The following is a 24,447-nucleotide window of genomic DNA, read 5'->3' on the forward strand; positions in this document are numbered from 1 at the left end:
AACACATCACCAGAAATGGACATTGGAGTTATGTATTCAGAACAATCTTGGCCATTGGGGGTGGGGGAGGTGGTGGGGATAGAAAATGTCCTCCCTGATTATAGCCATGATGGATTTCATTTTGTACCCTCAGTGCCCTTACAACCTCCCTGTCTGTGTAAATGCCATCACCCTCCATTTTCTTGGGCGACTTGCGGCATTTATCTCCTAGCGCCAGCCATGCCAGCCGCGGCTCCGTACAGCCGCTGCGTTAAAGTGATGGATGCTAACCCGCCTTCTCTCCTTCTCTGCATGTCACTGCGGAAGCTATTACACCTAATAGCTTGAAACCAAATAACTCAGCAAAGGACCAAGGCTAAGGCTATGTCAGTGTGTATAGGAAAAGCTTGGCTGATGGATCGCTTAGGCACATTAAAATCGGACACTGTCATGAGTTCTAAACTCCATTTGGGCTGGATGGCTATTACAATGTCATGTCTTTTTAGAGAAGTAATGTGATTGGCAAAGATATGTTCCTAACTTCCGACTGGTTGATTTGTCAACTCTTGTCATAATTCAGTGAATGCCTGAGTTACATCAACTTTTCTCATGTGAATAAGCACTTTTATATATGAATTATAAAGATCACAATTTCCAAGGAGAAATCAGATCATTACGACACTAGTCAACAGGCCCACAAGCCAGTCATACTGTACAAGCTTATAGTATGGCACCAAACATTATGATTTGTGTAGCTTCATTCACAAACACAGAAATGTAAAACTGGGAAAGCAGTACAATAGTTGTTGGATGTTGAAAAGACGGTCGTTAGGCTACTTTTTGTTTTTGCGGGGTGGGCGGGTCACCATGCATACTGTGCTGCTATAGTGTGTGTGTGGCTCCCAGGTGTGATAGTGTCATATGACTGTATAGTATAATCACTGTATAAATGGGAACCAGCTACAACACTATTTCTCCGATCCTATAAATAGAATGTGGGCTGCTTCCAATGTGCTTACTACAGTAGGCGTTAGTTAGCTGCCCTAGCTGTGCCTGAACAGGTGCAGGTCTAGACAAGCAGAGAGGCGTGACTGGGAGCTAGAGGAGAGTGGGCCATTAAGTGCCTCTTACATTGCTTTGGAGAGAATACACAGCTCTCCCACACAGTGCTCCACTCTTGCGTGTGTCATTGAGAGGCACGCTTGTGGTTTTTAACTGGCACTTTTAAACACGAACGATGAGTCTTTAACATAATTTGTTGCCACTCCACTGCTTGTACTTGTGCTCGCCCCGAGCAGACTTTGTTTTTTGTGATGTCATGGACAGCAATGAAATGTCAAAGATAGTTAGATAGTGTTAGATAGTGTGCGTGTAGTGCAGTGTCGAGTGTGAAGCGGCATAAACACAACTACACGACACAGACACAACTGCACATCACCAATGCAATATAAACACAATTACACAACACACACACACACACACACACACGCACGCACACGCACGCACGCACGCAACAGAAATAACTATAACCTCTAAGAAAAATAAATCAATGACCAGAGGAGTGGGGGTGTAAAAGCAGAGGCATGGGTTCCCTCAGTAAACTGAACTAATACGTGTCAGGTCAGAGGGTGGACATTATGGGTGTGTCCAAAATTACAAAATATCTTGGGCATATTATAACAGATACCTTAGAGGATGACGAGGACATGTTTAGACAGAGGAGAATGCTATATGTACAAGCAAACATGTTCGTCCGTAAATTTCACCATTGTCCTACGGATGTTAAGGTAAACCTCTTTAGAGCTTATTGCACCCCTCTCTACACAGCTCCACTGTGGGTGAAGTACAAGAAGGAGAGCTTACGCAAACTGCAAGTAGCCTATAATGACTGTCTTCGTATTCTGTTAAAAAAGCCCAGGAGCACTAGAGCCAGTGGGCTTTTCTGTTCATTGGGTCTCACTACATTCATGGCTCTGTTGAGGAACTTGACATTCAAATTCATGAGCAGGCTGGATCGCTCACTGAATAGACTCATTGGACAGATGACAGACCCTGGCCGTAGTTCTGTAAGGTACACTTCTACCATCAGAGGACACTGGCATGAGCGCCTCGCCTAGAGTAGTAACCTGTGGGGCTGGGTAAATGTACTGTATTTTTAACCTCATTGTCAGCTCTGTACTATCCACTTCATCCCTGTTACAAAACATACACTATCCATTTCATCCCTGTTACAAAACATACACTATCCACTTCATCCCTGTTACAAAACATACACTATCCACTTCATCCCTGTTACAAAACATACACTATCCACTTCATCCCTGTTACAAAACATACACTATCCACTTCATCCCCGTTACAAAACATACACTATCCACTTCATCCCTGTTACAAAACATACACTATCCACTTCATCCCTGTTACAAAACATACACTACCCACTTCATCCCTGTTACAAAACAAAAAACATTGGGTCTCACTACATTCATGGCTCTGTTGAGGAACTTGACATTCAAATTCATGAGCAGGCTGGATCGCTCACTGAATAGACTCATTGGACAGATGACAGACCCTGGCCGTAGTTCTGTAAGGTACACTTCTACCATCAGAGGACACTGGCATGAGCGCCTCGCCTAGAGTAGTAACCTGTGGGGCTGGGTAAATGTACTGTATTTTTTATTTTATTTTTTATTTGTATTCTCGTATATGTGATGTACTGTCTTACCTTGTGGGCCACGAGCCTGTAATAAAGTTTATATTAAATACATTTTGCCAGTTGATGTTTACAACATAGCTGGCCTTCTGTGCATGAACCGGTGTCATGCATTAAGCAAACAAATCAATAGGGAGAGGGAGAGAGAGAGAGAGAGAGATACAGTAGTTAAATCGATGCAAGATGCATCGTTAACTGACAAGCTAGTCTATTTAGAGCTCACCGTTTCACAATAAAATTGGCAAGAGTCAAGAAGTTGCGTCATCATAAACAGATAAGACCTCAAAACAGCCCAATTGAACGCCTCGAATCATTGTCGTCGTCTGGGCTTAAAATGTTGCAGGTGTGTCAAAATGATGACCATGTCTGCTGTGCACACTCATTGTTCTCTCTCTCTCTCTCTCTCTCTCTCTCTCTGTGATAATTCTTTCACACACAACTATACTGCAGCGACTCCGACGCCCTTTAGAAGGTATCCCACTAGATACAAGGGAATTAAACTATTTGATGATGAACTGACATAGCCTCTCACTGTTCTTTGGCTCCCACAGGGGAGTAGATAGTGAATCTGCCATTGTAACCTTTACGCATCAACAACATACAGTATCTCTCTCTCTCACACACGCACCCACGCACACACACATGAATGCGGGTATGTCATTGATTTTCCTTTATTTCATGAAATAAAGGAAAATCAAGTCACTTACAGTGGCAGCAACAACAGATTTAAACGTAAGTAAATGTGCATGATTGACACCTATCATGTCTTTGTGTGTATAGTGTGAAAGAGTGAGTGAATTGCTCTAAGAAGTGAGTTTTATTTTTTTAAATTATTTTAACAACTGAGAGGGTTATACAATTTTGACAGTGCTCGACTTGGAAAAACATACTTTATTGCTTCGCAAAGGAAAATGATCAACAGATTTGAGGCGTTACACTTTAAAAAATGTTCGCCTCTTAATCTGACAATTTGGCCAGCCGATTGTTTATACATTAGTATGGTTTACAATGTTGTAATGGATAGAATATTCCAACAGCTGCCGTCAAAAGCTGATGCTGTGTCACATCATGCCTCAGATTCTGCAACACCAGCTGTGAATGTCTGTCAAATTTCAATCTATCCAGCACTTTTGTACAACAGATGGATGGGCAATATGGGCATCCAACACTGAAGTGATCAATATCAATGTAGTCCAGTGAGCCTCTATTATGTTTCGCCCAACAGTGCTAGTTCAACTTGGACCAGAACTATCCACTCCACCACACATGTTCATGGGCTTGATTTGCCTGTTTGGCCTTTGAATGGTTGCGGTGATGCATTTTAGTAGATAATTGACACGGCCGTAAGACAGTTAAGCTGCAGCAACATGCTGCCAAGGGTGCCGTTGCTAGGTTATGAAGGTAGATACATAGTACGTGATGGAGGGGCCATCTGATGGTCATTGGTCACTAATTAAGGGTCCGGTGGACCCACTTATGTACTTGGCACAAGTTGAAAGCCAGCAATAACGCACTCTGAATGTAACATCTGTGAGTGAGCCTATGAAAATGAAACCATCGAGTGGTGACACAAGAGCCTGTTTTGAGTTTAGCTGTCTTTAAGGTCAGGCCGGGAGCTAGAGAGACAATCGGTTTCTCACCTTGGAGTGCAGACTCATTAAAGCACAATGAAACTGTTGACACGTGGAGCTGCAGTAATAGCCCTGCATGTCAAGACCAACACATTGCTATGCAGCACGCCTCCTTGTTTATATCATCAGTATGCAGTAATCAGAAACAAGATGGAATGTCATCTGCTGTATAAAGTGTCTCATATTGTCCATAACTCTCTGTCTTGAGTCTTGCTCTAACATTATTCATTACATGCCCTCATTATTCTGATAGACAAATATTGTCTAAGCAAGGTCAAAGGTCAACTGAGAATACGTCTGGAAGTGACATCACTAGTTCACTGGTTGTCAACACATTCTTGAGGGGGTAAAATCATATAAAACTGCATGGGGCTCCTTCAAATTAAAAAGCTTGAGATAAATTCCAGATAAACAGATAATAACACCCCCAACTAATAACACACACAAAGTACAATCATAGGGATCCTCATCTATGCGAGCAGCGCACGCACTCGCGTGCGCGCACACACACACACACACACACACACACACACACACACACACACACACACACACACACACAGTATTTATGACCTGAAGACGCAGTCTGAAATGTGTTAGCATCAGTGTCTCTCACCTGTATATGAGTATATCATCCGTGGAGCTGTTGTACTGGATCTGGTACATGCGGACCCCCGGGATGTGGTTCTGCGGGGGCCACCTGATGGTGGCGGAGCTGGACGTCTGATCAGACACGCTCACCCTCTGTTGGTCCGAGCGGGCGTGGCCCCCGCTCACGTTGGACTTGATGGAGGTGGGGATATCCGAGGGGCCCGGGTCGGGGTCCACCTTCGGGTCGAAGTGCGGCGAGGGGTTGACGACCAGCTCCACGGGAGCCGTGGCCTCCCCGGCCGCGTTGGATGCGATGCACGTGAATTTTCCCGAATCCTGAAATGACAACGATACATTTTGCTTCAAATTATCAAATGATGTTAAGAGGTAGGAGTGCGTTTATCAGCATGTACTGGTTTGCATTCCATTCTATTCAGGGAAGTCCGGGTGGCACAGAGGTAAAGTTCCTGCCCACCACCGCAGAGACTAGTGTGGAATAGGCCAGTCGCCTAATCACAATTATTTGAGATAATCACGGTCATATTTGCATAGTCGTCAATCGTTTCCATGTTGAAAAATGTCCATACATTTTCAAAAGAAATTCCAAAATATCAGAAATAGCAACAACAAGCTTACAACACATCACTTCTAGCACGTGTACAAGCTTACAACACATCACTTAATAATGTTCCTGCCCACCACCGCAGAGACTAGTGTGGAATAATCACAATTGAACCCAGAGGACTAGGTCTGCAGGCTCTACACCTCTGCAGGGAAACCCCTCTGAAAGTGGACTACCTAACCAGACAGTAGGGGGCAGCAGTGACAAGGGCCTGCAGTACAAGTAAATGGGCGACTAAATTGGGAGGAAAAGGCAGAAAGGAAACACAATTCGTTTTATTACATTACATTCTATCAATTGATAAAATGGGCGCCGTCCTATGGGATGTAAAACATGATGCAGTTACATCACTTTCTATATAAACTTTGTACTCTGCCCCGTTACATGCTCTCTATACCTTGACGGTAGCTTTGAGGATATCCAGAGAACCGTTCTCATAGCAGACGGTTCTGGAGGTGTTGCCGATGAGCTTGCCGTCTGGGCTGACCCAGTGGGTGGAAGGCTCCGGGTCTCCCATGGACTTGCAGCGCAGACTAACCTCCTGTCCCTCCATCACAAACATCTTGGAGGTGTGGCGGGTTATCATGGGAGGCTCGCACACAAACTCCTCCTATAGAGAAAATGTACTCGTTAAGGATAGTTGGTTTGTCCCAACAAAGGAAAGGTCCAGACTAGGGGTATTTCATGCATTCCTGTTTCACTTTCAAGTAGACGACAGTGTAATATATGACTGCATAAATTGTTTGTACCCTGAATAATTTCAATAAAGTTTATCTAAAAGGAAGAGGGGGTGCAGATAGCTCTGCCCTATAGCCCTCAATACAGTCAGTCAGTATAGTCGTAGAGTCACAATCTCTAGACTGTTTGATTGATTGATAATTTTATTAGACAATGAGATGCAAACAGTACAGGGTACAGTAAAGCATATTTGGTCCAAAAGGACAGCACCCAAGAAAGAACTTGCAGTCTTGTTTCCATTCGGGTCCCAGGCATTATTTCACAATACCAATAATAACAATTTAAATATCTCATAGATAGGGATAGAGTTGTGGGGCAATCATCTTCTCTTCTATTGATCGGATGATAGTGACAGGTGAATTTTCAGTCCTTTCTTAAAGGAAACCAGTGATTTGCTAGTTTTGAGTCAGTGGCAGTGGTGTGGAAGGTGAATTTACCCATATTTGTTCTAAAAGTGGGTGACACCAGATCATTATTCACGCTCCCTCTAGTGTTGTTGTCATGCTTGAATTAAGCATAATATTTTTTACCTTTTTCATCCTTTTTTGTCTACCTTTTTCATCCTTTTTGTCATCTAATAAAACCACCTCTGGGAGCTGTTAAACAGTGTGCGGACTCCTTTCTCCTGTACGTATCTGCACCGGTAGAATTATTTTTAGAGATGTGCGTACTTTCTTTTGGATTCTATTTCTATTTCTTTCTTTTGAAACACCATTTACAGCATTATTTTTGACACATTACCTTGTCAAAAATAAATCTGCATATTGCAATCCTCTATTCTAGACACATAGCCTATAACACTTTCACCATCAGTATCAATACTGCAAGAAACACTGTTACAAGAAAAAGGTCTGGAATAAATAAATAAAAAGTACTCATTATGCTACTGTAGTATAGTTTTCAAATAATTGTGATGGAGTAGAAATTACAATACTTTTCTCTGAGATGTAGTAGAGTATAAAGTAAAAGTACTGAAAATTGGAAATACTCCAGTGAAGTAAAAATACCTCAAAATTGTACTTTTGTAGAACAGTACTTGAGTAAATGTACTTAGATACTTACATCAGTGTATACCAGAGAGGGATATGTTTTATGTTATATCTTCCACAGACATCTTGGATTTGGATGTGTTAGGTTATCGTCAGAGGGTTGTGTGTGACTTCGTAACATGATAGCAAAGCCCAAGATTGGGCTTTGCTATCATGTTACGAAGTCACTAAAATGATCTTAGTGGGGTGTTGTGTTATCCTCTTCCGGGGAGGAATACTATACAGTATCTTCCCAGAACTCCCAGTTAATCCTATTATTATCTCACTGCACTGTACTGACTTTTACCCAGCAGATCAAACAGGCACAGTTTCATCCTCCAACTAATTTCTAAGTTCCTGAACCTTGCCAAGAGGAAGAAATGTTAAAACCGTTCCTACAAAATTTATTTCTTGCAATTGTAGTGATGCAACCACCCAGTTCGATGGGCGGATGGATTACTGGTCTGTGTACAAATAGGTCAATTTGGTTCCATTTGTACACTCTCAAAGGCCACTTTTCCACCGAGGTTGAACTGGTTCGGTTATTTTTCCCCACCTAATATTATATTATAGTGTTTCCACTGAAAATTAATTGGTTCAGAATCCTAAAAATGGTTCCATGAAAGCTCCAAGGTTCCAAGAATCTGGAACGGAACCAGTTCTAGAACCAAAGTTCTTTTGGCGCAAAAGACGCCAGAGTGTCCTTGAAATTAAAGCGTTTGAATGAGAACCAGAGGATTTAAGCACTGTACTGTATAATAGTGAAGCCCCCACCTCTCTGATGGTCCAGAAGTATTTCCCGGCCAGGTCTTTGGGAGAAGCACACGTCTCCAGGTCGTCTTCACGGGTCAGTCTGCGCAGCCACACCAGCTCACAGTTACAGTGGAGCGGGTTCCCACCGAAGCTCAGCACCAGAGCGTTGAGGTGAGAGCCCTTCATCTTGGCGTAGACGGGGATCCTCAGGAACAGCGGGTCTGGTGGGATCTTCTTCAGCTTGTTGGAGGTCATGTCCAACCTATAGAAGGAGAGGGGTCAGTTCACATGTATAATATGAGTTTGGAGTTGTTGCATTAACCGATTACATGCCGCCATTTGGTGGCTAAACTCTGGTGGTGAACTTTGACAGCTGTGAACTCTTTCGTTGAACCGGAAGTGTTTGTATGATGATTCACAGCTTCAGTCTGTGCATGCCGTCCTCTCTCAGTGTAAACAATGGTTTTGTACTCGCGAGGTCGGATTAAAGTTTTATTAGGCTGTAAACATCGTCCATTAACTCAATCTGAGCCCTATAAATCATTTAGATCTTGTGCATGTGCATGTACATGGATATTTTGGATATTCAATGACGTCCCACCGGACCCTCCATGACTACAGACTCCGGAGGCTAGCGACTAAAAACAGTTAACAATAAAATACTATTAATTTTATTAAATCACAAGATGTCTCGTGTTGCCAAAGGAGGATTTAATGTTTAAACACACAGAAATCGTGGGATTGGCAAAACATATTGTGGTTCAACCAGTCATACTTTCTGGAGAGAGAGAGAGAGAGAGAGAGAGAGAGAGAGAGAGAGAGAGAGAGAGAGAGAGAGAGAGAGAGAGAGAGGGGGGGGGGGGGGGGGGGGGGGGGTGTTCTGCTGTTAATGTGGGAGTTAATGAATCAATCAACTAACCAAACAAACAAAAAAGGGTTCTTACATAATTTTTTTCCAAAAATAGCCAAAATAGCAGATGTATAAATTAATAGTAGTGAGCTTGTAGATTGGCTAACTTTGCCATGCGACACTGTCTTACGACTAAGTATAAAATAGGGCTGAATTATTGGTCTACGAGTCCTTGTAACATGGCCACCACACCAGTGACAGACAAAGCCAGTGTTAATGTTAATGTGTCAAGACTGTTAGTTAATAACCCTTGCAGCCTATAAAACAAACCAATCAATATGAATCCACTCAGCTCATTGACTGTCATTCCCTGCTTAGACGAGAGGTAGGAGGGATGGAGGGATGGAGGGATGGATGGATGGATGGATGGATGGATGGAGGAAGGGAGGGAGGGAGGGAGGGACAGAGATAGAAGGGAAAGAGAGTGGAAAGGGACAGAGATACACAGAGTAATAAGGGAGAGAGAATAATTAGCGTAAAAACTGTGAGACAGCCCCCCTTCATTCCACTAGATCTTTATTCTCTAATTATATCCCACTATAATATTTATTTTGACAATAATTATGTGGAAGATTAAATTGTATTGTGGAGCTATCAAATGTATTACTGTGGAGCATGTATTAGACAGGTTATGAGTTAATGTTTCATGTTCTACTTTACTGTTGTGTTGCATGAATGGTATTTATTGATATCAAATATATTTTAAGATATTGGTTGAGACCCCTGCAGGCAGATAGCTGCTGTAATTGTACTGTACAATTACAGCAGCTATCTTCTATCTGGGGTCTCAACCAATATCTAAGATAATGGGGATCTAATAAAAAAAAAGTTTATAAAATTATCAAAATTCTTCTTCTTCATCCTCTTCTCCTTCTCCAATTCCTTATTATATTTCTTCATAACCAGCCTTTATAGAGCAGATTAGTGGTCTGAGACAGTTATGTGTCAAGGTCTATAAATTTAAAGTACCTTTAATGGATATGTCTCTCAAGGCTCCGTTCACCTTGCATCCCCCTCTGCCTTCGGCTTTAACAACACCCCCCCCCCACCACCACCTCACCTCAACTCTCTCTCTCTTTCTCTCTCTCAGACAGATTATGGTGTTTTACTTGTCGTAAACACTTCACACTGCTTCATGGACGCTAGCTTCTTTCCCACAAAGGTTTGCCAAGAGGATTTAAGTGTTCGCCGTCAGCAAAAAGAAAAAGAAAACCTTTTTCCACAGCCGCTCCCAGCGATTTGCACGCACGCAGCACGTACACACACACAGCACGTACACACACACAGCACGCACACACGCACACACACACACACACACACACACACACATTTTAATTACCTTCTTTCATGCGCAGTAGTCATGCGGTTTGAACAATATGGTGATGTATGTGTGTGTGTGTGTGTGTGTGTGTGTGTGTGTGTGTGTGTGTGTGTGTGTGTGTGTGTGTGTGTGTGTGTGTGTGTGCGCGTGCGTGCGGCCGTGCGTACATACGTAAATAGGGTGATGCACATAGGTATGTTAACTTCCATGCCCGCAGGACAAATAATGAGCCATTATTACAGATGATTGAGAGTTTTCATGTAAATGTGTATATATACCCAGAGGGCTGCTGTTCATTACTGACTGATCACTGTTCTGTAGGAAGTTACTTCATTGATATTGATGTCTGCTGGGGTGGCAGTGGCTCAGGGGCAGAGCAGCTGGTAGTGCGGCTGGATGAGAACCGTCCAGAACCACACGCATACACACACATACAGTACACACACTGAGACGTAGCCTGAGGGTTACAGTATAAGCATGGCTGTGCCAGACGACTCCACTCCATTTATTCAAGTCGATGAGCAATCTAACCTTTCCTGCCGACATTTCTTGCCAAAGTGCCCTTCAGCACTTCAACCTCTTAACCGCTCAGCGTCCAACTGGCATCAGAAGGAAGGTATGTGGTCGCACTGGGCAGCCCCTGGCGTTGGCTGTGCGTGCGTGGACTACAGTATGAACTCTGTGCACATAGCAGGCTTGTGGGGGGGGGGGGGGGGGGGGGTCTGAGCTTGACCTCGCTCTCTACAAGGTCTGACAAGGAGGGGTGAGACATCGTCCGCTGAGTGCTGGACTACTTTTATCGCAAATTGGCGAGGAGACCAATGAAATGCAGGGACCGTCTGCTTTGTGGCCAGTCTGCTGGCCGCAAAGAGGTTGTTTCTTTTCTTTATTATGCTGTAATTGGAAACTGAGGCTCTTCATTACGGCCTCCCAGCTGCAACAACACATGCAGCAGATCGCTGGGGAATAGAAAGAGGGAAAAATGGCTTCACCACCTTGACAAAGCAGTTAAGCTGCTTGTAGGAGAAACCCACACGTGTTCAGTGTCAGTTTAACTCTGGGAGTGTACAAATGGACGGAGTGCTTCAACACAAGCAGAGTCCACAGGCCTCCCGCTCACTTCTGAGCATTCCATCTATCTCAATAATGGCACAAACTACAAAGGAGAGCGAGTAAAGACAACTCGCTTTTTTTTTCATTTCAGGAAAAAAGGCAAGTTTGATGTGCTCTGGGTCCCTCACACAGGGGGAGAGGAGTGTTCATGCGAGAACAAAAGCACTTCATTCTTTTTAGATAAAGATTTGACTTCTCCAGGCAGCCAGAATAGCACTGCTCTTATAGTGGTGGTAAATCGACTCTTGGTCTGGTAAGCTTTCGTGTCTGCTGTGATGGAGGGCGCACCTTTTTGTACTGTGCATGTCGATGATGATGATCCTACACTATCATTATGCAAATCAGGCGGTGCTGAGTCGGCTGAAGCACTCTCTCAGCTGACGCCACAGGGTCCGCTTCACTGTGCCTACCTTGTTTTTCACATGACAAACAGTCTATACCGGACTGCCCTGCCTGTGAAAAACACTACGCTAAAGGTGTTGAACATTGTGTCTGTTGACCCAGTGATGCCAAGGGTTATCACTGGAGGTGGTTCAGTGCCGGCTGCATCAGGGTGAGACGTACACATTCAAGATTCGAGAAAGATGGAGAGGTTGAGTTTGTGTTTAAAAGTGCACTACGGTTGAATTTAAATAACTGCTGATGCTGGGGGGATCCTGTATACAGAATACGTATTTAACTAAAAGCGCAGTCTGAACAGAGCTACCACGGTTGCTTCTGACCTGGGTTTGACACTGTGATGTTCCAGTTATGGGTCTGGTGTCGGCCCAAATCCACCGTGTCCCTATATTTATATAAGACGCCCTGGGGGCGAGAAGCGACCTCACCCTAAAGGGCGAGTGCTGGCACTTTGGCATGGGGGTCAGATCAACATATGGAATGTCAGAACAGATCAGCTCCATATATAGAGATCTAAGGGTGGCAGCAGGGGCAGTGTCTTGAGTGTATAGGGTTTGATGAGGTCTGGCCATATATGGAGCACATCTTGAGTGTACAGGGTTTGGTGGGGTCAGATCATTATGGAATGTCAAAACAGGTCAGCTCCATTTATGGAGATCTAAGGGTGGCAGCGGGGGCAGTGTCTTGAGTGTACAGGGTTTGATAAGGTCTGGCCATATATGGAGCGTGTATTGAGTGTACAGGGTTTGCTGAGGTCAGATCAACATAATGGAATGTCAGTCAAAAGCATCAGTCAAAAGGGAGACATCGAAGAGGAAGGACAAGTGGGGAAGAATCAGCATATGGAATGTCAGAATAGGTCAGCTCCATATATGCAGATCTAGGTGATGATCCAATCTTTTCCATGTATGGCTATCCTGGGTTTGATGAGGTCAGTTTCGTGCAGTGTAAACTATTCCCACGGTCCCACCTCAGTTGAGCTCTACACACTGACATGTGATTGGCTGAGACATGCAGCGCTTGGTGTCCACCATGACTTGGCGCTTGTCGACACACAAGGCCATCGGCTGCTCTGCATGGGCAATGTTGTACAGACAGACAGACAGACAGACAGACACATGTCTCATGTCACATGTCTCCCCCCTGCTCCGCTCCCTCCACTGGCTCCCGGTCGCTGCCCGCACAGAATACAAAACTCTGATGCTGGCATTCAAAGCAACCAAAGGTATGGCTCCCCCATATCTTGCAAGTATGATTGAACCCAACAAACCCTCCCGCGCACTCAGATCAGCCAACGCAGGGAAGCTGGAAGTACCCTCACTAAAAACGCCGGGACAACGCTCCACACGTCCCAAACTCTTCTCCCTTCTGGCTCCAAAACTGTGGAATGCACTTCCCATTGCAGTCAGAACTGCAGCATCACTCCCAATCTTCCGCCGTAGTCTGAAAACCCACCTTTTCAGACTCCATCATGGCCCATAGCACTTACCCTACCCCCTTAGATAGCATTTCTGTAGACTTAGATAGCATTTGATACAGACTCATAACGCATGTTATGTAGACAGCACTAGAATTGCATTGTATATAGTCATAGCACGCCATAGTACATATGTATAGCATAGTAGTATATATGTATAGTGAATATGTATAGTTTCATTATATAGATATTCCACTGTTACTTTCTTAGCTTACGCATGTTTCATGATAAATGCTTTTATGTGATGTATTCCCATGCTTTTGTTCTTGCTTAATGTAAGTCGCTCTGGATTAAGAGCGTCTGCTAAATGCCTAAACTGTAAATTGTAAATTGTAAATTGTAAATTGACAGACAGACAGACAGACAGACAAGCTAGATAGCAGGAGAGTAGGTACTGCAGAGAGCTCTTTCAGAGCTGTACACTAAGCCAGTAGGCGTACATGTGCTATGCATAGAGGGAGGATCAATCACTCCACTGTGGCCAGGCACGCTTGCTGTGTTTTAATCACTTCTTTGGCCCAGTGGTAGACAGTGAATTCACAATGCGTCTTGCTTGAGATGCAAAGTGCATGATCAGGCCTCGTCTCCCGAGGCGTATCACATCTCGGGCTCTGAGCTGACTGCTGTTTTTATGTTCCTGCCCTTCACTTGACTACTGGGCAGATGACTCGAGCAAGACAATGTGTGGAAACGCTTAAAAACACATAGGGACTACCGAAATAGTTTGCAAACGTTGCAAAAATGTATAATTAAATGAATACCCTGGAGTTTGGTGTATGCCATGAGTTCTTACATCAAAACAATGAAGACAGACGGAGCTCGCTTTACCATATGTTAACTGCCTGGCCTATGGTGATGCTTCATATACTTTAATTTCCAAATTAAACTTCTCTAAAACACTATAGCGTTGTTTGGTGTTCAGCGTGTGCAGCTGGCTATAAAATGATACAGCAATTCCCTACACAAACACAATTCACAAAGTTCATTCAACTTTGAGTGTACAAGCGGGATGATAATATTTTAGGGTTGTACTAATCTGAGTTCCCAGAAGTTTTATTTTTCGCCACTAGGTGTACTGATTTATTTGATCTATAAAAATCAAGTTATGAGGTGAAAGTTGAAGGCGAAACTGAAATCGAAGGCAGCAGCTAATGTTCAATATCAGTGTCTGCAATGTGTCAGTACATTCCCTTTGACACTAAATTAGATCATACTACTGTATGCTTTAACAGTTTGACTGTGGGATTAAATAATCGTGATCCCCTAGTTTTTCACTAAGACATCATCATTCCGTTTCATGAAAATCCGCCATAAAATCTGTGATCCTTTGTTGCTGTGTTGAAAAATAATCCAAACTGCAGATCAATAACAAAGAGTATAGGACAGAGCCACCCATAGCGTGCCACCATTGCCATTGGAATGCATTGGGCCTCAGTTTCCCAGAAGCCTTAGCAAGCCAGTGCGACTGATCCTTTTCAATGGAACCCCGTAAGTCTTAAAACGTATTAAAAACGTGAATTAAACAATGAAAACATAACTCCTAGAACTCGTGATTGGGGGGGGGGGGGGGAGCTGTTCTACATCAATTAACTCTGGAAACCCGTTAATGGGAGGGAAGAAGTGTTATTATAGTATTATAGTCCAACATCCTTACTCAGTAAAATCCTCAGTGCTAATTTATCCAATTTGTAATTCAGAGAGTTAAATTAACACTCATGGTTTTACAGTGTAAAATCACTCCACCTCAACAATAAACTATCTGTCAATAAACTCCGACCACATTACACACCAAACAAGGACGTATGATCAGTGTTGGGCAAGTTACTTTAAAAAAAAGTAACTAGTTATTATAGTTCTTAAAAAGTTACTTTTACTTTTTACAACTTTTTTGTGTTGTTCTGTGGCACAGTAAGAGAAAAGACAACCCAATCTTTGTAGCAATAATCATTATGTTTGTAACACAGCGTATGACATCAGAATATGTGACTCCAGGGCCTATGACATCACAATAATGGTACTCTATTATAGGGCTGTATTTTGCACGTCTTAAGTACCAGGTCTTATTCCCTAACTTGAGTAAACTAAAGACCTGGAGGCGTGATCAATGCCATTTGGTTATTCTGAGTGGCCAAAGAGTATTGATCACGCCTCCAGGTCTTTAGTTTACTCAAGTTAGGGAATAAGACCTGGTACTTAAGACACGCAAAATACAAGGTGTCATGGGGACTGACCTGGCCAGCTTGTGGAGGTTGGAAAAGATTCCCTCTGGGACACTCTCTATCAGGTTGTGGTCCAGACTGAGTTGGTTGACACTGGCCAGCTGGGCTATGGTGTCCCACGGAATGTCCACTAGGTTGTTATAGCTCAGGTCCAAGTCCTCTAGGGTCTCCAGGAAGTCCTACGGAGACAGAGTGAGAGGCACAAACAAAATTATGGTTTATTCAGTGTTTATGTCGTAACTTTGTACATTGAGTTGAGCGACGAGAGAGAGAGAGAGAGAGAGAGAGAGAGAGAGAGAGAGAGAGAGGGAGAGAGAGACACGGATAGATCAAATGTTGATCTCTTATCTTCATGCATTGCTGCTATACTGCACACTGGATTGAATGGACCTGCATCATAGATCCTTGTTTTGGATTGAAAACAAGACAGAAGGCGTGAGAGAGGGGAGCTCAACTTTAATCCTATTTTAGGAACACAAAACAATGAGCTGAATTCTATTGATTGTGAAAAGAGAGAGAGAGAGAGAGAGAGAGAGAGAGAGAGAGAGGGGTGGGGGGGGACATGCTGAGAGCTTGTAGGTCCACTGCGAGCTTATAAATCGTCTATTTTAGTCGACATTTTACATACCATGAAGGGGTTAAGCTTTAGGTGGTTAAATATAGAACACACATACTGAGATATGGTTTATAGACCTCCTTATATCCAAGAACACCACGACCACAAATTGATTGTAGGGAGGGATACAGAGATGTTCAGAAGTGCAGAAGACCAGAGGGAGCGCTTTAACACTTAAGAGCAGTGGACCGAATAAAGACCAGTTGAATATAATGAGGAGGAGATAATAATTTATTTTAGGGGAGAGCTACATTATAAAGCGACCCCCACAGCTGAACTGTGAGGAGAGCTGTGGAGGGGGGGAGAAGAGACGGAATGAAAGAATGATGAAAGTAGTTTAATTATAGTAACATAGAGTATATAATAATGAGATTTAATCTGCTGAAAAAGACTCATGCTCGTGTTCGATCAGCATGTCTACTCAAAGAGCTGCACTTACTGTACACTGTACCCATTTTACCCATCACCCATTACAAAAAAATCGTTCTGACTATAAAATGGAACCTTTTCTGCATGAGTCTGTGTCTCAGATGAGGGAAACATGTACAACATACCGTAATTTCCGGACTATTAAGGCGCACCTGATTATAAGCCGCACCAGCCAAATTTAGGGGAAATCCCAAATATGTCCGTATACAAGCCGCACTGGACTATATAAGCCGCAGGTGTTTTAATGTTTAATTACCATTATGTAAAGGTTTCCGCACGGTAGCCCCTTTTCCATCTCGCCCCACTATTATACTGATTATATAAAAGGTATTATCATATTAATGTATCATTGTTAAGTTCACTCTGTGCCATTACAAAAAAAGGGCTAAATCAGGAGAAATGTGTTTAATAAAACGAAATTAACTGCTAAGGAAGGTCCTAAATTAATTTAATTAAGCAGTGACCGTCTCTGTGTCATGTTATTATTTCTTAATTTTAAAGAGTATAGATCGACTACTTCTCCAACCTACCTACATCCATTCATCCTGGCTGATTGTTTTCATTATCATACAAGCCGTGGATTTTGCCGTCACCGCCACTCTGTGGGCTGCAGTGGCAGCATTCAAGACACAGTCCCTCCTCACTGACAGTCAATGGCGCAACGGAGTGAAGTGATCACTGTAGCCTGCTAGCTAGCAAGCCTAGCAATGGCTAGCATGTAATATTAAATAACCTAGCCATTATAAAGACCAACGGAACTGTGGTTGTAACTTGATGTGAACATTTAGGCTTGTATGAATAACATCCAATCGTCTTTCAACCAGCGCTGGCCTCTCTTCCGTGCCTATATAACTAGTCTCCATTCCAAAGTAATGTAACATGCTAATGCTATGCATTGCTGCTCGATAGAAAGGTCTAGCTGCGCACAACGAAAATAGCAGAGGCAGTGTAGACTTGTAACTTTGACAACAGCTGTTGTGAATTTTGGCCAATCAGAACGGCAGCTGCAAAGCCAGTTTGCATGCATGTACCGGCCATAGATGGATTTAGAAGGCCCTCTAGTGGCCGTTACGTTACCTCAGAGCCTTAGATGGCTCTGCGTTGGCTGTAAAAATCCATAGATAAGCCGCACCGTTGTATAAACCGCAGGGTTCAAATCATGGGTAAAAAGGTGCGGCTTATAGTCCGGAAATTGAGGTAGTTGAATGTTTCAACTGATTTTAAATATGCATTAACCCTGTTGGACAAAGCTACACTATACAGTACCTCAGTCCTGTCAAGGAATGGATTATGAAACTACTTTCTATGGTTTGGGAGTATTGTCATGAACAGGCTTTCGGCATTGACATACAGAAAACTAAAATCACGATATTCTGAAAAGTCAAGAAAAACATCCTCGTATCTGTTTATACCAGTGATGTTCAACGGGAGGCCAAAGGCCGCCCCCCCCTGGGCCCCGCAGGTCCAAGGTCCAACCGACATGCTTCATGCTTTCTTCCCAATTCTGCCTTGCATTGAATGTTAAACATGGAGAAATAAATAGTGGTGTATAAAGTACTTGAAAGCAATACTTGAGTAGCTACATTCAGAGTCATATCAACATAAAAGAGCACAACAGGTTTGTTTTGAGTCCAGTTCATCCATCACATGCCATCTCCATCATGTAGCTACTGCATTTATGAGTTCTGAGAGGATGCTCCCTCCCCCTTTCAGAACAACGAATGGCCCAGGAAATGAATCCCAATGCATTTTTCCAATAGGCATTTCAGAAATAATTTATTTAAAGACCTTTAAGTGTCGTACGAAGCCAACTCTTGTCGTGACAAATCATGACACAATATTTTGGACCAAACAATTACAAAGAAGAAAAACAAAAAAAGTATTGTAACCTGCCGTTTTTTTCTACTTTCTAGTTCTGAAAGGGGAGAGGGACTGTGACGCTCTATTACACCAAAGAACTAATTCTCCACCTGCTCCAGTAGCTTCTTTTGAGTGGATTTAGTCCATCTTCTCCATCTTTACCCACTTGAAGGTTTTACACTGCATGTTTCATACAGCGTCTCAGGAAGAAACATGGTCTAACTCTCAACGAATTGCAGCTCTTATAAGTCGGGCACTCAGACATAACAAAATCACACCCGTGTGAACTGAGTGGTGCAACTCCCCCCCCCCCCCCCCCCCCCCCCCCCACCCCCTCCCCCTCCTCTCCTCTCTCTCTCTCTCATTAGCAGGCAACAGTGCAGCACTAATACTCTCTCTCTGTTTCTGGCAAACAGCGCCCCTACTGGTACTAATAGTCATATACTGGTGCTCAGGACCGCATGGGAGGTACATACTGTAGGTGAACACGGACATTGCTGTTCCTTGGAGTGGTTGCACCACTCACAAATACGGGCATGTAAAGACTTCACCTTCCCAGTCTGTCTCCAATACTTTCATCACAATCAGAAGTTGGACAGGAAATGCATTTCTTCACACATGTATGTGGCAATGTCACACCATGCCAGGGAGCCGTGCACAGAACATACTGAAATATCTACTTCATATTTTCTTTAAAAAAATCAAAGCCTGTGCAATATAAAGAACTGCATGGCACAGTCAGACAATATCCTATCAAAATACATGAATGCAGTATGAAGCAGGCCCTAATAAGTTGTACATAATATGCATTGTTGTGTCCTACCGGACCTATAGCACAAAGCACACACCATTTTTGTTGCCACTGTCTTGTGGTCCCTGAGTTCAAGTTTATTTACAATTGTGCCACCTGCCTAATCTAGTTGAATACCCCTGGTTTACACAATACATCGCTGCCAATATTATAGGTCTCTTTCTCAATAAATGCACTGAAGGAAGATGCCTCCAGAGCTGTACACACAATTACCCCCAAAAAAGCATTTTCTGATATTGACTTTTCTGTTAAACTGTGGCTCCAAATAGGCTATCTGACAACAAAATCCTGGCTGCCCATTGCTCTTTAGACAGTGAGATGCACCCGCACCCGCACCCAGAACCAAAACAAAAACAGCAAGGTCTTCTAAACGAAATTCTGTCCAAAATGATTAAATGCTCACAGAAACATATCAAGCACTGGCTGCATTGGTTATCTAGGTCCTATAGGGACATACAGTAGAGAAGGCATGGCTCAGCAGAGAGGGCTCACTGTATGACCGGCAAGATGGAGACCTTTCCTCTTCTAATGTGAGACATCCGTCAAGGTGAAATAACAACAGGAAACCCTTTATTATTTATTTACCCATCACCCATGGCTGCCTGGCTGTCTGCGGTCAGTGGCAGCCTCAAGCGTGTTACACTGTGCCAAGGACGCTGGCACGGATGTGCATGTTTGTTTCTAATCAGTAAGAACCTCGCACACAGCACCTGTAAGCTTATGTGAGCTAGAACCAGTGGACAATATGTGTTTATACTGCTGCGTGCTACTCTCCAACTCTTTATTCCTTGTGTGTGTGTGTGACTGTGTGTGTGTGTGTGTGTGTGTGTGTGTGTGTGTGTGTGTGTGTGTGTGTGTGTGTGTGTGTGTGTGTGTGTGTGTGTGTGTGTGTGTGTGTGTGTGTGTGTGTGTGTGTGTGTGTGTGTGTACGTGCATGTTCACTGTGTTGTTAACTTGTTGTTCACTTTAGGTTTCCGTGGATGGAAGTGGTTCTGTTTTATGATGCAGCACGAGCAGTGATTTGTTTACACGCACGCACGGACACGCGCACGCGTGTTCCACACATTATGTGGAATGTGGAACAAAATGTGGAATGCCCTCCATGAAAAGATGTAGATCACTGGTTTCTTTACAAATTGGCCTACAAAAAAAAAAGAAAAAGAAAAAATAAATCTATCGGGAGACCACAAAGGGAGGTACGGTAATTGCATACCGGTACATGAATATTCCCATAGAATAGAGGTGCCATTCAGTGTCACAGTTTTTTTCTCCCTTGTACATATAGTGTTTTGTATTTGTGATAGGACCACAATGGAAACAAGTCCCCAGAACTTCTTTGTGTCCTTTTAGCCTTGATGTCTGACTGTACCACGTGCTGTTTACATTTCTGACTAATGGAAAAAATACTCACATTCTTTACTTAATTAAAAGTAGCAGTGGGTAGCATATCAATATATGTTTTGTAATATGAATCCAAATCAGTAACTAAAGCTGTTGAATAATTGTAGTGGAGTAAAAGTACAATATTTGGATCTGAGATGCAGTGGAGTAGAAGTATTGGAAATTGGAAATACTCAAGTAAAATACAAATACTCGTATTGTACAGAATATAAGACGACTCTGATTATAAGACGACCCCCATTTTTCAAGATTAATTTGTGGAAAAAGAACATTGGATGTCAAATAGTCGAGTCCCTGATTATAATACGACCCATTATAATCATTAGAAATTTGTAATCTTGTATTCAGGCCAATAGGGTACCTCAAAATTGCACTTAAGTACAGTGCTTAAGTAAAAGTACTTACCGGTAGTCACTTTCCACCAGTGTCAATCAATCAATAATGAGGTATAGTTAGGGATGTCCCGATCATGTTATTTTGCTCCCGAATCGATTCCGATCATTTGATTTTGAGTATCTTCCAATCGGGATCGGGACAATCGGGACAACGCTAGTTATAGTTACTAGTATTTAGTACAGTACCTCGAAGGCTCTCTCTGATATGCTGTGCAGCTGGTTGTTGGCCAGTATGAGGTGGCGGAGGTTGACCAGGCCCTGGAAGTGCGAGTCGTCCAGGGAGGTGAGGCGGTTGGCGTCCAGGTGGAGTGCGTGGAGGTCCTGGAGGTCAGCGAAGGCGTATGGCCGGATCTGACTGATGGTGTTTCTGCTCAGGGTGAGGTGGATCTGCATGGGAGGAGGGCAGTGGTGGAAAAATGTACTCGCATTCAGGGCTGTACTGGGTCAAAAATCCGGCACTGACATTTGGCCCAGACCAAAATTTGTTTTATACAGAGAGCCAGAAGGCAAAGCTCTCTGTCTACCGAGCAGTATTCGTTCCTACTCTCACCTACGTATATGGTCATAAAGTGTGGGTCATGACCGAAAGAATAAGGTTGCGAATACAAGCGGCTGAAATGAGCTGACTTCTCCCTATAGCGATTTCAAATGCCTTAAGACAAGCCTACTACATGAGCGCCCTGCGTAATTAATTTATATGACGATTATAACTGCTGCTATATTCCGAACTTTGTCGGACTGAATCATCTCTCAATTGATTTCTCAATACAGCTTTCGGCAGACCAAAGGTGAACAGACAATTGAATATGTCTTGTCTGTGGAGGGTTTGTTTGTTTTGTCATGTCTGTGGAGGGTTTGTTTGTTTTGTCATGTCTGTGGAGGGTTTGTTTGTTTTGCCTTTCCTCATCCTGCACAGAAAGGTCAGGGCACAAGGTCGTCCACAACACTCTCTCTGAATATGGTATAGGCATTCAGTGTTTTTCTAGTAGTGTAAGTAAAACATTTTATTTTCTTTATATATATATATATATATATATATATATATATATATATATATATATATATATATATATATGGTTTGAGAACCACTGACTGCACACTATATGAAACAGAGCCTTAATAGTATTATCGGTTACACCTATAGGAAAAGTTATTATGTGTGCATAGAGCCTATTGCTTATACAGTGATCCACACAGGGAAGTGAACCTTTAACCTTGCCAGTGTTTGCGGCGTATTTAATGCACACAAAGCTAAACGTGCAACATACCCCCCTCCTCCTCCTGACCCAGAAATAACAGTAGTATTTGCAGTGAGCGATGCATGGCATTTCACATGGTCAGCCATACTGTAGAGCAGTGCTGTATGTCAGCAAGTTCCTAATCATTTAAAAACACATAACTTCAGGGAACACAATGAGAGGGACACTGATTCACTGCCCAACCTTAAATTATTGTTAAACATCTGCATTACTTAATTTACAAGAAGTCTACACAATTAGGATGTAGGATAATTAGTTTTGATTGTTTTCTTGTTACTTCTCCTAATTGGACCACATCAATAAAGCATGGAATTGTGGACAAAACCTTATCCAACCGCAACAAAATATCCCTATTGTGCTGAATATAAGACTTTTTTCCCCCCAATGGAAATATCCCCAAAAACGGGGTCATATTATAATCGGGGACTCGACTATTTGACATTCAATGTTCTTTTTCCACAAATGAGTCTTGAAAAATGGGGGTTGTCTTATAATCAGATTCGTCTTATATTCGGCACAATACGGTATTCTACGTTTTTGGGTTGAGACCTCATCAAATGGTGGTCCGTGGCTCAAATGTTGAATAAATAATGGACCTCGACATGAAAGGGGTTCTAAACCACTGGTCTAGAGACAGCTCAGCCCCAATATGGAGCGCCACCACTGTGAAAATGTAAAGCGTCGGAGTGGTTTAAAATCTCACCACACCAGCGGCACTCCTCCTCACTCACCAGGCTGGACATGTTGGCGAAGTCCCGGTGCCTCAGTGTGGTGATGAAGTTGTCCATGAGGCGCAGCTCGGCGGTCTGCCGGTCGATGTTGGGCGGCACGAACAGGAGGCCCGTCTTGGCGCACAGCACCGTGTAGGACGGCAGCAGGTTCTGACACGTGCAGCGCTTCGGACACAGCATGGGGGGGGTGGGGGGGGAGGCCGTCGTGGCCGAGGAGGGCGAGGGTAGGCCGGAGAGCAGGAGCAGGAGGAGGAGCACTGGGAGGAGGGGAGGCGACAGGAGAGGGCAGAGGACGTCCATGGCTGTTGTTTCACTGCTGGCAGAAAGAGAGAGAGAGAGGAAAACGAGATAGAAAGGAGTCAGATTTGATGGCTGGATGGATGAATGGATGGATGGATAGGTAAATCATTTCTACTTTGTCATATGCTGTGTTAAAAATAAATAAATAAGCATAACCGATCTATTACAGTATGTGTATAAATGAAACATTAGCATCCGTATAGCTTTGTCATGATACACCACAGCGGCCGTGGACTCTCCCAGAGCAGCGGTAGAATGAAAACGGGGTCAGAGATGATTCACAGAATCAATACCTTTACTGGATCAATTTTTAAAGCGGACTGGGAAGTCAGGTCCCGTTTGTATTTCCTCTTTATTGAGATATAAACAGCAGGGAAGCCGAGGTCGCCAAGACAGCATGCAGCCGGCAACACAGCAGGGTGAGTTTCGATCCGTGTGTGTGTGTGTGTGTGTGCGTGCGTGCGTGCGTGCGTGCGTGCGTGCGTGCGTGCGTGCGTGCGTGTACACCGCATAGTAGCATCAGTGGGCACAGTAACATGCACATTTATTACCAGATGCCTCACCAGTATTTATTTGAACGATATGCTTTAAGAGGGTGTTAACCAATAGTGTGTACAAGGAGAGAGAGAGAGAGAGAGAGAGAGATGCAATACAAAATGTTGCATCACAGTTTCAACTAATCTCAATATTGCGACTGTAGGTCGCCGATTACCTGCAAAACCTGTCCGCCAGTCATGTCACACCTTGTGACATCACGTGACATCACGTCTCCATATATGGCCTTCTCCATATATGGCCTTCTCCATATATCACGACACTGACCTCTTCAAACCCTGGATAGCCATACATGGAGAAGACTGGACTAGATCTGCATACTGTATATGGAGCCGGCCAACAACTCTACATCTGGAGCTGTCCTGTTCTGACATTCCATATGTTGATCCTGTCCCACCCGTCTTTCTTCTTCGATGTCTCCCTTTTCACTGATAACTGTCCATTTAAACTCTAGACAGTCCTGCCCCAAAGTTAGGCAGCTGCACTAATAACTAAGGTTCTCAACAGGCCACTCAAGACATGCTCCATATAATGTATATATTATGGTCATTACATAATTCATTCCATATGTTGATCTGACCCCCCCGCCAAAGCAC

At 43.4% G+C, this 24,447-nt stretch overlaps 1 protein-coding gene across 2 annotated transcripts in view; it reads right to left on the minus strand.

Annotated features, from left to right (window-relative positions):
• Positions 1-23,176, minus strand: part of LOC308321155 (leucine-rich repeat and fibronectin type III domain-containing protein 1-like protein) — a gene marked incomplete at its 5' end in the record, with an annotated part of 56,863 nt that extends 33,687 nt beyond the window's left edge. For both annotated transcript variants that reach the window (XM_080771989.1, XM_080771988.1), the window contains 6 exons: positions 4,940-5,250; positions 5,934-6,146; positions 8,077-8,317; positions 15,507-15,673; positions 21,193-21,393; positions 22,997-23,176. In XM_080771989.1, the coding sequence (XP_080628115.1) occupies positions 4,940-5,250; positions 5,934-6,146; positions 8,077-8,317; positions 15,507-15,673; positions 21,193-21,393; positions 22,997-23,176 (1,313 nt within the window). The remainder of the gene's footprint in view (positions 1-4,939; positions 5,251-5,933; positions 6,147-8,076; positions 8,318-15,506; positions 15,674-21,192; positions 21,394-22,996) is intronic.
• Positions 23,177-24,447: the final 1,271 nt, after the last annotated feature.

The sequence above is a fragment of the Protomyctophum bolini genome (genome assembly GCF_963924005.1).
Source record: "Protomyctophum bolini genome assembly, chromosome: 9".
In the NCBI taxonomy this organism is placed as follows: domain Eukaryota; kingdom Metazoa; phylum Chordata; class Actinopteri; order Myctophiformes; family Myctophidae; genus Protomyctophum; species Protomyctophum bolini.